Raw genomic sequence first — 16552 nt, 5'->3', positions numbered from 1 at the left:
TATCTAGGTAAGAACTAAGGGTCCTTAAATACACAACCGTACTCTTATAAAATCCTTCTTATATATAATGTACGTCTTATATATAAAGTACGTAAGTCCCTCTCGTTCCTCTTATTTAATACGTAGCACATTATATAACCTCGGTTACTATTCCTCGTTATATGGTTTTATTGGCTTTATCCTAGACCGGGCCTAAATTAACCAACTAGCTTCTTCTAACTCTTCCCTAAGTAGTTATAATATCGTACTTAAAGCGTCCGTAATAATAGTTAAGGCTTTTAATCCTCTCCTTTTTTAAATAGATTATTATAATAAATAGAGCTAGTACTATATAATCTTTAACTCGCACTATAAGTATTATAATATCCTAGCGGAGTATTAATTTTAACTCGTTTATATCTACGGCTATAAAAGAAAATTCGTCCTTATTATCCTTATTATTTAAATACACGTTTTTATATCTATATTAAGCTTATTAATATTATTATATAGGTTAACCTCTTCTATATTACTCCCTATAACCTTATTAACCTTCTTTATAGCTATATTAACTGGCGAGTATAGCTAAAACCCCGTAAGGTCGTAAATAGTAGTAGTAAGGAGCAACCGCTATTCCTTATTAGGATATACCTAGATATTAAGCACCTAGTAGTAGTATAATACTTAAAAAAGGTTATTAACTAATAATACTAGTTTATCCTATATAGATATAAAATTATACTCCTTTCTTAGGGTTTTAATATACTATAGCACTTATATTAGTAATTAACTTAATATTAAAAAAAAGTCCTTTAAAGGTAAAGGCAAGCAGAAGGTTATTATACTAGAAATTCCTAGTGATAAGGTAGACAAGGAATTATTTATAGAACTAGTAGCTCCTACCTTAGCTTAAAGTCGTCACAATAGGCAAATTAACCCCCTAAGGAGGTTTCGCACCTAATAAATCACCCTACAAGAGTTTCTAAGCTCTGTAGGTTGTTATACTAAAAAATTGACTTAATTTACGATTTCTATCGAGCTGTAGAGCTTTAAAAGTTAAACGTTGTTATACCAAAAATCGATGTTACGCGACTGCAGGCGTGCGGGAGGCTCGCTTAATCTTGATTTTCGGGTAGTATTTCGGTGACGACTAGATTTCAGTGACGACTGTCGAGATGCTATTATGGACCCACTTAGTGTGACGGCGAGTATTATTGCCATCCTACAGCTCACGAACAAAGTGATCGAATACCTAGGCGACATTCAAGATGCCCCGAAAGACCGTGCGTGCCTCGCAGTCGAAGCCTCGAACCTCTATAGTCTCCTCATTACTTTGAGATATCGTCTTGAAGAGGGACAATCTAACGAGGCCTGGTACATGGCGGTCAGGTCGCTTGGAGTGCAGAATGGGCCGCTTGATCAATATAAGGATATGTTGGAGCAGCTTCAGCGTAAGGCCATTAGCGGAAGTGGAATCAAGAAAATAGGTCATGCGCTCGTGTGGAAGTTTAGCAAAGAGGAGGCTACAGGCTTACTGTCAAGGATGGAAAGCTTGAAAAGCCTGATACAGATTGCTCTAGAGATGGACCACTTGTAAGTCACCGTAGTAGACATAGGTACAGGATATGGCCGCTCACAATCTTATTAGCAAACTATCTCAGGCAATCAAAAGCTGCGTGGAATTTTACAGCAGAGACATTTCCCTCCAAATTAATAGTATCTCTCAAACTTTTCAAAATGAGAAGTTTACACGAGAACAGGAGAAGATTGGTGAGCTCTTGGCCTGCCTCGAGACTACTTTGGCCTAACTGTAGTTCCAGACGGCATCCATCGCGAACTCCGCGAATGGCTCAGCCCTTGCAATCCAGAGATTATCCATTCAAAAAGCTGTAGAAACCACCTCAGTGGCACAAATGGATGGTTTCTTAATGGTCCGCTTAAAAGGTTGATTGAAAATACTTCAGATTCCGCCACGATGTTCTTGCTGAAGGGTACCTGTGAGTTCTCTAAACATGTCCTCAATGGGACTAAATGGAACCGCGTGCTAACTCTCATAATTAAACAGCTGGAACTGGCAAGACTACTCTCATGTAAGTTAGTATCCCGAACTTTAGTGCATTATCCTCATTTCTGGTAGGTCTCAGGCTATTGAGCGGCTTAGATCTGTCTCAAAGACGAGGCAAGATTCGGTTATTTATTTCTACTGCTCCTTCGACGATCCGGCCACTCAAAACCCGGTCAATATTCTTGCTTCTTTGGTCGTCCAGTTTTCAAAGCAGGCACCTCATCTTCTTGAAGATTTTATGCCAGAATATTTCAAGGCAAAACAACACTCCGCACCGGCACAACTGTCAGTTAAACAACTCGAAGAGATTTTCATTAGGCATACCAAACGTCTCCCAAGGGTATTTGTGTGTGTCGACGCCGTCAATGAATGCCAGGATGCTGCCACTATCGTGGATCTTCTCCTTCGACTAGCTCTTAGCTGTAGCAATCTGCGAATGCTCGTTACAAGTACTCGGAATTTAATCAACCGAGAACCGAAAGGCGCACTCCAGATTTTGGTAATCCCAATGGACACTAGCGGCGTGAACGAAGATATCTCTGTCTTCGTCGATGGTATGCTGGCAACAGATCAGGGTTTCAGAAATATCACCAAAGAACTAAAGGTCAAAATTAGATCAACGGTGCTAACCAGGGCAGAGGGCATGTAGGTTTTCTACCGACCAAATATTCAAACGCTTGATCTATCTGCTTATGTTCCTATGTAGGTTTAGGTATGCTAGGTGGCTTCTCGGCCACCTTGCTGCGCAGAGGACCGGAAGGGCCATAAGAACAGCTCTTACCGAAATGCCTCGTAGCCTAAATGAAACATATGCAATGTTACTGAACAGAATACCGATATCATCCCCGGATCGTGAACTTCTACACCGCTGTCTCTTATGGCTTTCTTTCGCTGCCAGGCCTTTAAAACTAGCGGAATTAGCCGAAGCAGTTGTTCTAGAGCACACCGACGAGAACGTAGACAGCGACTGCAGACTACATTCTCCAGAGGCCCTCTTTGATGTATCTCAAGGTCTCTTCGATCTTAATATCGATAGTGGTCTAGTTACTTTAGCACATTCATCAGTGAAAGCCTTCCTCGTCTCCGATTGGATCAAGGATAGTTCGGTCGCAGATTTTTCTCTGAACAACACGATAGGACACAGTGAAATCATGCGCTTCTGCCTGATCTACATCTCTTTCTCCGAATTTAGTGGAGGATATGGAGAACCGAGAGAGCTTTTGCACTGGAGGTTTATGAAGTATCCTCTTCTAGAATATGTTGCCAAAAACTGGACACTCCATGCGGCGACTGTCAGCCCCGGAGATTGGAATCGGATTAAGGCATTCTTGGACACTCGTTACCACCCAAATGGTGGTCATTTCGGCTGGTGGCTACAATGCATTGGAGTGGCAGTCGACCCAGATATCATTCGCCGGAGTCAACCTCTTTATTATTGTGCTTCTTTTGGTTTGACGAACCTAGTGAAAGCCATTCTGGACAACGACCCCAGTATCGACCTTGAAGCTCCTGGTGGGCGAGTCGGATCGACCGCTTTGCAAGTCGCATGCTTTCGGAAGCAGCGAGACGTCACCGTTTTACTCGTCGAGGCGGGCTCAGATGCATTCTCGCTCGATGGGTCAGGCCTGGGAGGTGGTTTCTCTTCCTATTTCTGGGCCAAAGCCAATGGCTGGGACGATGTTGTGAAGCTTATGGAAGCAAAAAGACTAGCAAGCGAATCGAGGATTACTGAGCGCAAGTACAAGCCACCCACCGTGGAGTACGCATTGGCTGTACAAAGCAATGATGCAAAGTTCAGATCTAAGCTTTTATCTAAAGGGGGCATGCCAACATGTTCTCAAGTGCTAATACACGCCTTGCCTAGCTCGGAAGACACGTGAATGGCGTAAAGGCAGCAGAAACATGTACCGTTTTATATTCTAAATACATAATGAAGCCTGGAGCTCTTGAGTCACTCTGTAGGCGTTAACGGTGTACCTTTATGCCTCAGGAAGGCCACATTTTATAGAATCAGAAGTGTTGGCCTCGAACATGTCCCCTCGAGCACGTGATGACGCTAGACTCTAACATATGTGTTGGCAGCAGGAGGCAAATGAGCATGAAATGAATGCATCGCTTCAACTAATAGAGTAGTAGGCGGGTAGATATAAGTACATAATAGTAGGCATTAGGCAACATAGATAAAGCGGTGCTCTTATTAATATTAAATATTGATTACTAAATATCGATTACTAAATATTGAATTAATATGATATATTTAATACTGTTGGGAATAAAGGCAAGTGGTCACCACATAAGGCAAATTGCCATTACGGGTGGCAAGTTGCCGTTACGTGCGGCAAGTTGCCGTCACGTGTCGCCGCGGCAGTAGCGTGGCGAGGAGCCTTAAGCTCCTCGCCCTCCCTGACATATACAAGAACAATCATCATACTATCTACGAACCGTAGCTACGTGATATCCCCTTGTGTAACCAACACTAATTAGTAGTTAACTTCACTGTTATACTATAGAACAGCTAGGTATTCCACTAAGAAGAGATGAGCCACTATACTAGTGCTACTCGTGCTAGAGGAAGCTATCTTTTAAGGTTAGAACTAGTCCTAAACCTTAAATAAAACTCTTCTACAAATCTAAGGATCTAAAGGCTAGAACTAGTCTTAAGCCTTTTTAAGATTATAGATTCTTGCGTCTATTATATAGAATAATACGCTTTATAAGTCTTTATAATTTAAGGCTAGAACTAGTCCTAAGCCCTATAACCGCAAATACACGTTATAAACGCGTACTAAACGACAAACGCGTACTAAATAATAATCCCTATACTAATAACACTTCCCTTCCTCTAAAAATATGGCTACGCCTACCTTAAATAACTAGAAAGACTTCTTACTACTAGGGGTAGCTAAGCACGCAAAACTTATTAATAAAGATTAGGATAAATTCGCCTTTAATATAATAACTTATACCATAAAACAAGTTAACGGCTTTCTCCTATACTATATTATATTCTACTAAAATAGATACTACGCCGACTTATAACTATAGGAGTATTTTAGAGAGGATTTTATAGGATAGACTGCTGATACCTAAGTACTTAGTAACATTAATATTGTTTAGAACTTTTAAGACTTCCTTTATAGGAATAGGGTATACATTACTAAGAACGGTAACCTAATTGCTAGTAATATTTAGGCCGTTATTACTAATATAGAAGAACTAATATAGATAGAAGCTAAAATTATACGTTAACTATGGAAACCTAAAAACAACCTATATTCTTTGGAAGGCAACTTTAATTTATATTAAAACCCCTAGAACGTTAACCCCCTATCTAGAGCTGCTCTTCTACCTAAAGGTGCTCTCCTACTTAGAGTTACTCCGCCTTTACCTTCTCCACTTTAGCTAACCGGTAAGCCTTTATTATAAGAAGTTATAAATCTAATAAAGGTATATTTAGACGAAGAGAAAAAGTTTAAAGAAGAACTATACGATATACTTAGAGTAAAACTATAGGTCTTTTATAACTGTTGTAATAAGATTAAAATTTAACGCTACTAGTACTATTACGCTTTCTCTATTATATTAAAGGGACGGGTAATAATATTCTATTACGACTATATTATAGGTAAAAACTATAACTTTAATATAATGCTTTAGCTTACTANAGCCNACTTTAAGANTAATAANAATCGCNAACTTTATATATCNNAATNGCGGGAGANTATNTTTTANAGAGTTATTACTTCTAACCTAATAAAGACTTATTTAGAGTGCCTTTAACTACTTTTTAATAAACTCTAGAAAATCTAATATAGCCTTACTAAAACTTACTAAAATAAGAACAGCCTAAGGGACTAGGTTATCTTAGTATGCTATAGCGTTCCTAAGTGTAACTTAGCGCTATATAAACCTATAGATATATTTAAAGGAGTATATACTAAGCTACGCTCTACTATAGGTACTATAATATAAATATAAGAATCTTAATAGTTCTATACTAAAAACCTTACCTAACTAAGTATTCCTAACTAATATAATTATAACTAGACTAATTAAATATATAGTGGCCGCGGTAGGGAATACGGAAGAGGGTATAATTAATATTAACTATAAGGTAATTATAGAGGTCCTTATAAAGGTTTATTTTAAAGTAATTACTAGAAAAAATGCTATGTTTATAAGAAGCTAAATTACTAGTTAACTAAACACTCCCTTAATAAGCGAAAAGAGGTATATAATAAGTTCCGTTAAAGTATAAGAAATGTTAGAAATTATAAGGTTACTATAGCCTACTTCTAAAGCTTCCTAGTTTAATATAAAGGCGTAGAAGACCTTAAGGGTGAGGTTAATAAGACTAAATAGCTCCTTATAGATATAGAAATTGAGAACTACTTACCTAACTAATACTTTACTAAGTATGGTAAGGTAAATGGTATATAAACCGTTGCTATCCTTAATAACTAATCTACGCTCTATTCTATTATAAAGTTAGATATCTTTAATAAGCTAAAGGAGAGCTTTATATTTTCCTTTAATAACAAATACTCGGCAAACATCTTCTATAGTATTATACCGGATACTAGAGCCGCAGAAGTATTTATAGTAGGAGAACCTTAAGTTTAAGCCCTTTAGTAGCTTAATAGCTCTGTTTAGATTAACTATTTAACAGTAGGCTAGTATATAATTCGTTTTAGTAAAGGTACTATAATTTCTCTTAGCATAATTAGGGTTTAAACCCCCTTAGGGTATATTAGTTTTTACGTTATTCCTACAAACACTCTATTTCTATTTTGTATTAAAGATATAAATAAGTTAGGTATTAGGCTTAATAACCTTAAAAATATACTTATTTAGGGAGACAATTGGGTGCCTATTATATATAAGTAGGGTTATCCCTAGTTGCTCCTTTATTAACTAGAAAAGAGTATTACTTAAAGCCACTTAACTAAGTTGGAATTACGCCAACTGCACTATTATTTTAGCCACCTATCTATTTATTAATTGCTTAGGGTTCTTTAGTAAGTAGGCTATAAAGTTAAGGTTAAAGCAATTAAGTATCTTATAAAGTATTACTATTACTGCTAAATAAACCAGAAGTCCCCTAGCTGATTTAAGTTTACCCTTAAAAATAACTACAACTTTAACTTTTATATTATTATTAACGTTATATATCTTAGCGGCAAGCCAGTGCTCTAAGTTATTAACTTCTTAACCTACTTCTAAGCCGCGCGTTTTTTAAAAGATATATTAGCTAGAAACGCATAGGAGACCCTTTAGTTATACTAGATTAATATCTATTTAGGACCCCCTAATTAAATTATCTATAACGTAGAAAAGAACTTCTTATCTATAGAGTTTCGATAATAGATAAAAGTAATAGTAATTAAGGTTAAGGAAGTCCCTATTAAGGCATATAATAGTATCAAAAAAGTAAAACAATATTACGCGCTATTATACCGCGTATATAAGATTATCTCTTTAAAACTAAAGGATGCTAGTAAAGAACTTATCTTATAAATAGCTATTAAAGCTATTAACAATTCTGCTAGCCCAGATAGACTTATACCTATATTGCTAGTCTTTAACGCCTACCCTTAAATAACTAATAATTCTCTACTATCTCCCTCCGTTATATAATAAGCTAAGGCTATTCATAAGACAATAAAGGAGATACGATATCTCTATACTATACGCTAGGTTAACAACGCACTAGAAATAAGAAATAGCCTAAATACCTTAACTACGCTTAATCTGCCACTCCAGTCTAAGGTACGCGTATAGCATAAAAAGGGAAAATAGTTAGGCCCACACCAACTTATTACAATTAATAGTTAAACTTATACTATTTAGATGCCTTACAAACCTACTTAATTCCATTTAACTGTTATTAAGCCTTACTATAAAGATAATAATTCTAAGCCTTTATAGGATGCCCTAAAAGATGCCTTAGAAGAAAACCACGATTAATATACTCTAGAAGGCGACTACAATCCTGATATAATTATAGTAGATACGCTACAACTACAACGCGGTAAAGGTCGCCTAAAGGGATTACAAAATTACTAACATCTTATTAATTTTAAAGAATAATTTATTACCGCTATTAAGAATAGAGTTAAGTTATTAATGGCCTTTATAACAGCTAAGGAGAAGACTAACTTTAAACTCGTAAAATAGCTCTAAAAGGAAGGTCGTATTATAACTTTAGGAGCTCCTTTCTAAGCATCTAATAAGTAGGAGATCGATAGTCTTATTATAAGAGAAGTCTTTAAATTTAAGAAGTATAACCCTACTAAGTTTAATAGAGTTTGTATCTTTAAGTTAAGAATAGTTAACGAGATTAAGGGCAAAGCTACTAACGCCCCATTTAAGAAATTAAGGCTTATTATCTAAGGCTATAACGATAATAGTAAGGAGGTAATTTTTATATAGTCTCCTATAATTTAACAAGCTAGTTAGCGAGTTATTATTGCGCTAGCTCCCTCCTTAATAAAGAATAGAATAGCGGTTTATTTATAAGATATTACTTAAGCCTATACCCAATTAGAGATGCACCTTTAGCGCTTAATATTGGCATACCTTTTAGAGCAAATTCGCCACCAGTATCCTAAAGATATAATTATAGTTATACTTAAGCCATTATATAGGATCGTAGAGGTAGGAACTTATTAGTAGGCTACCTATAGCAAGCACTATAAAGAGAAGCTTTTAATAACTACTTCTATATTTAATCCCTGCTTCCTTATTACAACTATAAGAACTTTATTTAGAATCGTTAGCATATAAACTAATAATATAATTATCTTAGGAGACAACCAATTCTTAGCTCTTAAAGAAGATAAGCTAGTAAAGGCAAATCTTATAGTAAAGCTAAAGGAAAAGCTTAGTTTAATAACACTATTACTCTTTAATAGATNNATCCTCTCCCTAAANNAGNATTCTATTNCTCTNCGCNAGAAGGGTTAAGGTAAGAAGATTAACATTATTAACGCTAATTCTCTAAAGTAAGGATACGTGGAGCAACGCGCTCGCAAAGCTTATATTACTTCTATCTATTAACCTAAGGCTTTATTTAATCTCTCTATTGCCGCCTAATACTAGAAACTAACTAAGGATAATATCCTTGCCCTAAATAAGTGTCTTTTCTAGCAAATAAACCATCTTAATTAGGGACTACTCTACGTGCCTATTAATCTTCCTACCGCTAAGCTCTTTATATTTGTTAATAGATCGTTTATAAATAATAAAGATTTTAGCTCCTAGTTAGGATATAAAATTATTATTACAAACGAATTTACTAGAGAGAATAACTTTATAATCTATAGCAATCTTATCTATTAAAGCTTAACTAAGAGTAAGCGCATTACCTAAAGTATTTTAGCGTTAGAGATATATAGAATAGTTGGCGGAGTTAATATAGCAATTGCAATTGGAACTACCCTAAAGATAATTATAGATTAACTCAAACTTCCTATTATTCCTATAATTGTATATACTAACTTATATTCCCTCTACGAGTGTTTAGTTAAGCTTAGTACTATAAAAGAAAAGCGCCTTATAATTAATATTATGGCACTTTAGCAATCCTATAAACGTTAAGAACTCTTTAAAATTTAATAGATTAATAGCTAAGATAACCTAGTAGATATAATAATAAAGGCGAACCTAAATAAGGCACTAGAGATATTTATTAACACAAATACTCTATATATATAAGTTAAAGGTTAGGTTAAAAGGAAGTCCCTAGAAATTTCTTAGTTATGTAAGGTCTTAAGATATCTAGGAACTTTAACCAGCGGTTAAAGTTATCTAATTAGTTAGATTCTCTTGCCAAGACTTTTTAGAGTATAATATTTTATAGACCCTAACTTAACCTAGCTAATTAGGATTTTTCATCCCCGGGATAGAAAATCACTATTAGCTCGCTTACTACTAGCGCCTTAGCGGCCCTCCGAATAAGATATCTACCTATAACTCCTAAGTAAGAAAGCACTATATGCTAAGAGGCAAATTTTAGGATAGCGAGACTTATATTATAATGGCAATAGTAAGTAAGGAGGATTAATATTTGCTACGCTAGTTAAGCGGTATATATATATATAGATAGCAACCATAAAAGAAGAGTTGCTAGTATTGGGAATAAAGGCAAGTGGTTACTATATAAGGCAAATTGCCATTATAGGTGGCAAGTTGCCGTTATATGCGGCAAGTTGCCGTCACGTATTGCCGCGGCAGTAGCGTAGCGAGGAGCCTTAAGCTCCTCGCCCTCCCTAGCATATACAAGAACAATTATTATACTATCTACGAACCGTAGCTACGTAATATCCCCTTGTGTAACCAACAAATACTAAAAGATATTAAATATTAAAGATTTTTAAAGTTAAAGTAGTAAAAATGAAGTAAAATATATTAATAAATAACTCTTAGACCTCTTTATAATATATACGTATTTTAGGTAAATTTATAAAGTAAAGATTACTAGATATTAAATTTAATATTATAAGTTATTACATATAATATTATTAACCTTACCAATTTTAATACCCTCCTTTATACTCTATCTTTAATTAACGCTATATCTTCCTTATCTGCTATTTCTAAGCTTAATCCTAATCGGTTTACTTACTCTAGTGGCGATAACGACACATTAAGCAACTCTATACTAAATACTCTAACTATAGTCATCCTAAAGTCACCTTATTAGTTAGCTACTTCTACATAGTAGCTTGCCCGCGATTCTCCCCCTTATAAAGCTATATATAACGGCAAGAATTAAATATAGTACTAAGCTCGGACCCCTAGAACTCGGTTAGCCCCCGAACTCGGCCACTCAACCAAAATCAAACCACCGACTTGTCAACCTATTTTCTCCATAACGAATTAATCAATATAGACCAAAATAAGTAGAACTTATAAATAACTATTATAGATTCTAAATCTAATGTTTATAACTCTATACGAAAAGCAGTGCTTGCATATAGTGTCCCTTTGGCAATTTTATGCGATAATTAAATGGCGGACTACTAGGGCAATTTGTACACCAATGCAAATAGCAATTAACTCCTATATAGTAGGCCTTCCTTGCCAATTAGGTACTTAAATAGGATTTATAAAAAATTTCCCTATTATATACGTAATTATGAAAAAAATAATAGCTTAAGTCTCTGGTTAAGGTAGTAATACTAAGCCCCTTAGTAAAATATAGGTAATAGCTACTCTAAATAAAATCTTTATATAAAAATTATATATACCTAATTAGTAGAAGGTATATAAATTAATAGGGTATAACTAGAGTAAATTTAAAAGTTGTATAGCCTTTATAAATAGGTGTAAAAAAAGGTTAATATATATGTAAAAAATACCTAAAATACAGATAAATTTAGAGTTATATTAAGCATATATATAAATTTAATTACAATAAGATATATCTTTTAAAAAAAGTTTTCTACAAAGTTGTTTAATAATTATAAATAGGTATTTAGACCCTTATTAACTATATTAATAAATTTCTTTAACGATATAATCGCCCGCTAAAGAAACCTTTGAAACAAGCCCAATAGAGCTCCCACGAGCTCCAGAGGACTCTAAAAACCCTTCCTATTAACACCACACACCCTAATTCGGCGTTAGTGGAGGTATACGTGGTGCCTTCCAGTATACAACCCCTGAAGCCGGACCACAACAAACAAATAAGCCCCTACCCCTAACCCTAATGACCCCAACTAAATAACGCGCCCTTTAAGAACGCGTCCTATAGACCATATAAGCTGCAGAATAAACCTAGTAGGTGCTATAGAAACGATATTTTAATATAAATAAGGAACGTACTATTGTGCTCTCCTTCCTTACTATACCGATTATAACCCTCCGGGTAGCCTTTGTTACATTAGCGGAACTTATCTGGACCTAAGGAACCCAGGAATAGTATGCCTAGGATATAAAGGCGATCCGGATAGATATTGGCGCCCTCTGGAGGGCCGTAACAATGGCTATAAAGAGCGGACCGGCGTCTATAGGCCCGCTGTTGTACGTATACGTCGCTGCCACTATACCTATAATGCCCTAAGCTATAAGATAAGTTGCCTATAAACCTACAGAAGTAAACGAGATTATAATCCGCATAGGCGACGCTGCTAACCGCGAGGAAACCTTAAAGCAGAACAGCTAAGCCCTAGTATATAAGCTTTAGGCCGTAGGACCCCCAGACACCTATAAGATATAAGCCGTAAAGAAGCTATAGAGTGGCGATGTTAGGGCGTACGTTATAGATAAAGATATAAAAGATAGATTGCTGTAAGAAACGGGGTGGATAAAGGTCCTAGGGCGCTCTGCTATACTAGCTATACCGCTAGTACTAGTAGAGGTCCACGCGGTGCCTATAAGCCTCGCCACTTAGGGCCTAGAGGCTAAGCAGACGATAGAGGATATAATAAAGCAGAATTGTACTATAGCAGGGCTTATAGTAGAAAGGCTGGCGTGGAAAAGGCCAGGAAGAGTCCGGATGGGAGAAAAGGTCTAATTGTTACTTATTATGGGCGTATAGTTAAAAGAGGTTGTAAATACGCTATTTAATTGGGGCCTCTTCCTAGGAGGAGACTATTACCTAGTTATAAGGCACGAGACGACATTTCTAGTAACGCAATGCTTTAAATGCTAGGGCTTTAACTATATAGCCAAGAGCTGCAGGAGAGAGGCTAGATGTGGACGCTGCGCTGGGTAATATAACACTAGTGAGTGCGTAGGGGACCTACCTAAGAAGTGTATTAACTGTAAGGTAGACCATGAGGTATAGAATGGGGCGTATGGCGTCAAGCGGACGTAGTAGGAGAAGGCTGCAATAATTAGGGCCTTTATGCCGATATACTACGCGGGCACCTATAAGGCGCCCACGAATGGATAGCAACTATAATTATAATATAAGATTACTACTAAAGAGGCATCGTAATGAACTAAGAAAAGGAAGCTAAAGGAAACGACTACGTGGGAGAGCTCTATATAGGTAGAGGAGGCCCCCCAGAAGGTCGGCTGACTGTAGACCATTAACTACTCTAGGAAGGAAAAGGGCTAAAGAACCCTTTAATTAACACTTTAAATAGCGCTAAATGGCAGTATATACGCCCTAATTTAAGTCCTGGCAACTTAGAAGCCCCTATAAAGTATAGCGCTTAATATAGAAGTGGAAGTAGAAGCCTAGATCTGGAGAGAGGTGTTTAGAGGTACTAAAACTGTATTATAAGGGAGCGAACAGACGCCGAAGGGCACTGACTTAGCTAACTCGGAGGCTAGCATGGATATCTTATATTAGGACACTGGAATCCACTTATAATTATATAGTATAATACCAACAACAGTAGGAACAGTGTACTGCTCTACTTCTTATAAGAGGTGGAGTAGGCGGACCCCTAGCCGGATATACTAGCTATTTAGGAGCCGTGGAGAAAGGACTAAGGAAATATAATATATACTATAAAGTCCTACTACCTAGTATACGCGGGAGTTGGCAATATAAGGGTCTGTTTCTATATAAATAAGGCCATTAATATAAATAAGTGGGCGCCTACGCACTACTTAGCGGACGCATATATAATTAAGCTAGAGGGCCGCGAGCGGACTATCCAGATCTATAACATTTATAACCCCTAATAGATAAATAGTAGCCTCTGCGTATTACCGGAGCTGCTAAAAGCCGAAGGAGAATATATACTGTTAGGAGACTTTAACCTACACTACCCCTTCTAGGGGGGTATAGTAGTAACGAGCGTAAATGACGCGGCGGATAACCTTATCCGCGCTATAGAGGTAGCTGGCCTAAGCCTAGCTACTAAGGCGGGCATAGAGACGTAGGTAAAGGGCATGTTAAAGAGCACGCTGGACCTGGTATTTACCTCCCCCTAGATTATAGATAGACTGCTATAGAGTTAAAGGCAGGACTGTTGGTATATAGGGTCCGACCACTTTTCTATTACTATAGAGGTAGATATAGAGGCGCTGGAGGGGCCTCCGCTACCTAGGAGACCACTATAGAAGAAGGCCGATTAAAAGGAGGTATGAAATAAACTGGAGGGCCGGCTCTAACCCCTATATAGTTTCCCGTGCGATATAAGAGACAAACTAAACGCACTAGCAGAGGCCATATACTAGGTGATTGAAAATATTATAGTAAAGACGATACCTAGCGCGCGGCCCTTGCCGCAAGCTTTTAAAGCGTGGTTAGAGGAATATATAGAGGTAGTAAAGGAAACCCGGCAGGCTTTTTGGGCGTGGAAGGCCTCCTAGTTAGTACCTAATTGGATTAACTATAGAGTCGCACATAATAAGAAGAAAAGGGTAATCCGGTAAGAGGCTAATAAGCTATGGAGATACACCGTTAAGAAGCTAACGAACGACCCTAAGGGAGTGTGGAGGTTGGTAAAATGGGCGTATATAGCGGACGGGAAGCCAAAGGCCCTATTATAGTTCCCTCCTATCAGCAGACCAGGAAAAGAGACCCTATACTATAATAATAAGGAAAAGGCCGCTATCCTTATAGAGTAATTTTTCCCGCTGCCTATAGAGGCGGACCTTAGTAATATACTGGGTTTTATATACCTAAAGCCAAGAACTACAAAGGAAGAAGTTAAGGAGGAGGACATTATTGCGGCTCTAAAGGGGCTTGCCCCTAATAAGGCCCTAGGCCCAAAGAAGATTACTAATCAATTTCTTAAGATGTGCGGAGAGTAGCTGGCCCTAGTACTAGCTAAGCTCTTTAATAGCTGTATAGGAATTAGATACCACCCAAAACCGTTTAAAGACTCTATTATAGTAGTCCTCTGGAAACTATAGAAGCCGTCCTACTCCACGGTAAAGGCCTACTGGCTGATTGCGCTGCTTGACACTATTAGGAAGCTACTTAAGAGAATAGTAGCCAATAGACTGTCTAGAATTGCGGAAGAGATAGATATACTACTGGCTAGCTAAATAGGAGTAAGGCCGGGGTGCTTAACGCAGATAGCGCTAGAACTACTAACTTAACAGGTATATATAGTGTGGAGGAGTAATCTAAACCTAGTAGTATTACTGCTTAGTCTTAATATTTCCGGGGCCTTTGACCAAGTCTCCTATAAAAGAATAATCTATAATATAAAAGCCCAGGCCGTGCCCTACTGGATAGTATAGTTTATAAAGTCCTTCCTTAAAGACTAAATAATGAGGCTCTTAATTGGAGGATATATGGCGTAAATAATATAGACGAATACTGGTATACCCTAAGGCTTAGCGCTATCGCCGATCTTGTTCCTCTTCTTTGCCTATACGCTCCTGCTGGAGCTACAAGGGGGTACCACTATAGCGTTTGGGTTCGTTGACGACTTAAATATACTAACGTATAGTAAGACCACGGAGGAGAACTGTAAAGCCCTAGAAAGGGCGTATAAAATATATATAGAGTGGGCACGCCGATATGGGGTAGTATTTGCCCTAGAAAAGTACCACCTTATCCATTTTATAAGAAGCCATAAGAAGTTTAATATGAAGGCTATAGTTAATATATGTGGATTTACGGAAGGCCTAGTTAGCAACCTATGTGTGCTAGGGGTATAGGTCAACTTAAAGCTTAAATGGGGACCGCATATTAATATCGCTAAGGCGAAAACGGTTATATAAATGGCCGCACTAACCCGACTTATAGCCTCTATATGGGGCGCCTCCTTTTAGAAGGCGCGGACGATATACTTTACCGTAGTCCGACTAACAATCTTATACGGATGCAGCACCTAGTACTTGCTACCGGAGTGGTTAAAGCCTAAGGAGATAAGTAAAGCTAAACTGCGCTAACTAGGCGTAGCGTAGAACCTATGCCTCCGTATTATTACGGGGGCGTATAAATTAACGCTAATAGCAGTGCTAGAGTACGAAATAGGGTTTCCGCCGCTCTAGATATACCTAGAGGAGCTAGCTATAGCCTACGCGGAGAGGATATGGGAGGGGCAGGTAAGAGAATATATTAAGAGGGAGTGCAATACTATACGAACTATAATAGCCTACTAGCTCCGACCTAAAACGAGGCCACTAATATAGCCTACTAGAAGGGATAAGCTTAAGAGGATAGCGGCTACTATTATAGGGATAGATATACGGCCGGCGGACCTATCTAAAGCGTAGTATAGGAAGAGCAGAAGGGCTAGGGTATAAGAGGCGTTTAAAGAGCAGTGGAAAAAGAGTAGGAAAGGTACTAGAGTATACTTATATACTGTATAACGGCCTAGGCTAAACTATGGAATAAGAAGGTCCATAAACGCTATATAAGGTTTACTAAAATAGAGAGTATAATTAACACGCTGCTTAGAATAGAACATATAGGACTTAATAGATACCTCTACTATTGGAAAGTACTAGGGTAACTAACTTTGGCCTGCCTATGCGGCTATAACCAATAATTAATAATGTATATAATAGTGTACTACCCTAGGCACATCGCTGGCCGGGCGGAAATGTATTACCGCGCCGGAATATCCTTATATAGAGAGCTCC

General features: G+C 37.4%; 1 protein-coding gene across 1 annotated transcript; it reads left to right on the top strand.

Moving 5' to 3' along the window:
* Window positions 1–1167: 1167 nt before the first annotated feature.
* K441DRAFT_630113 (uncharacterized protein) lies at window positions 1168–4041 on the top strand. The gene is made up of 6 exons (XM_067646259.1): window positions 1168–1572; window positions 1628–1749; window positions 1800–1976; window positions 2045–2069; window positions 2117–2689; window positions 2751–4041. The coding sequence occupies exons 1-6, from the start codon at window positions 1358–1360 to the stop codon at window positions 3922–3924; spliced, it is 2286 nt and encodes a 761-aa protein (XP_067507630.1). The 5' UTR covers window positions 1168–1357; the 3' UTR covers window positions 3925–4041.
* Window positions 4042–16552: the final 12511 nt, after the last annotated feature.

Source organism: Cenococcum geophilum, assembly GCF_001692895.1.
Source record: "Cenococcum geophilum 1.58 unplaced genomic scaffold K441scaffold_8, whole genome shotgun sequence".
In the NCBI taxonomy this organism is placed as follows: Eukaryota; Fungi; Ascomycota; class Dothideomycetes; order Gloniales; family Gloniaceae; genus Cenococcum; species Cenococcum geophilum.
The sequence above is the reverse complement of the archived record's forward strand: the minus strand, read 5'-3'. Positions and strand labels throughout refer to the sequence as shown.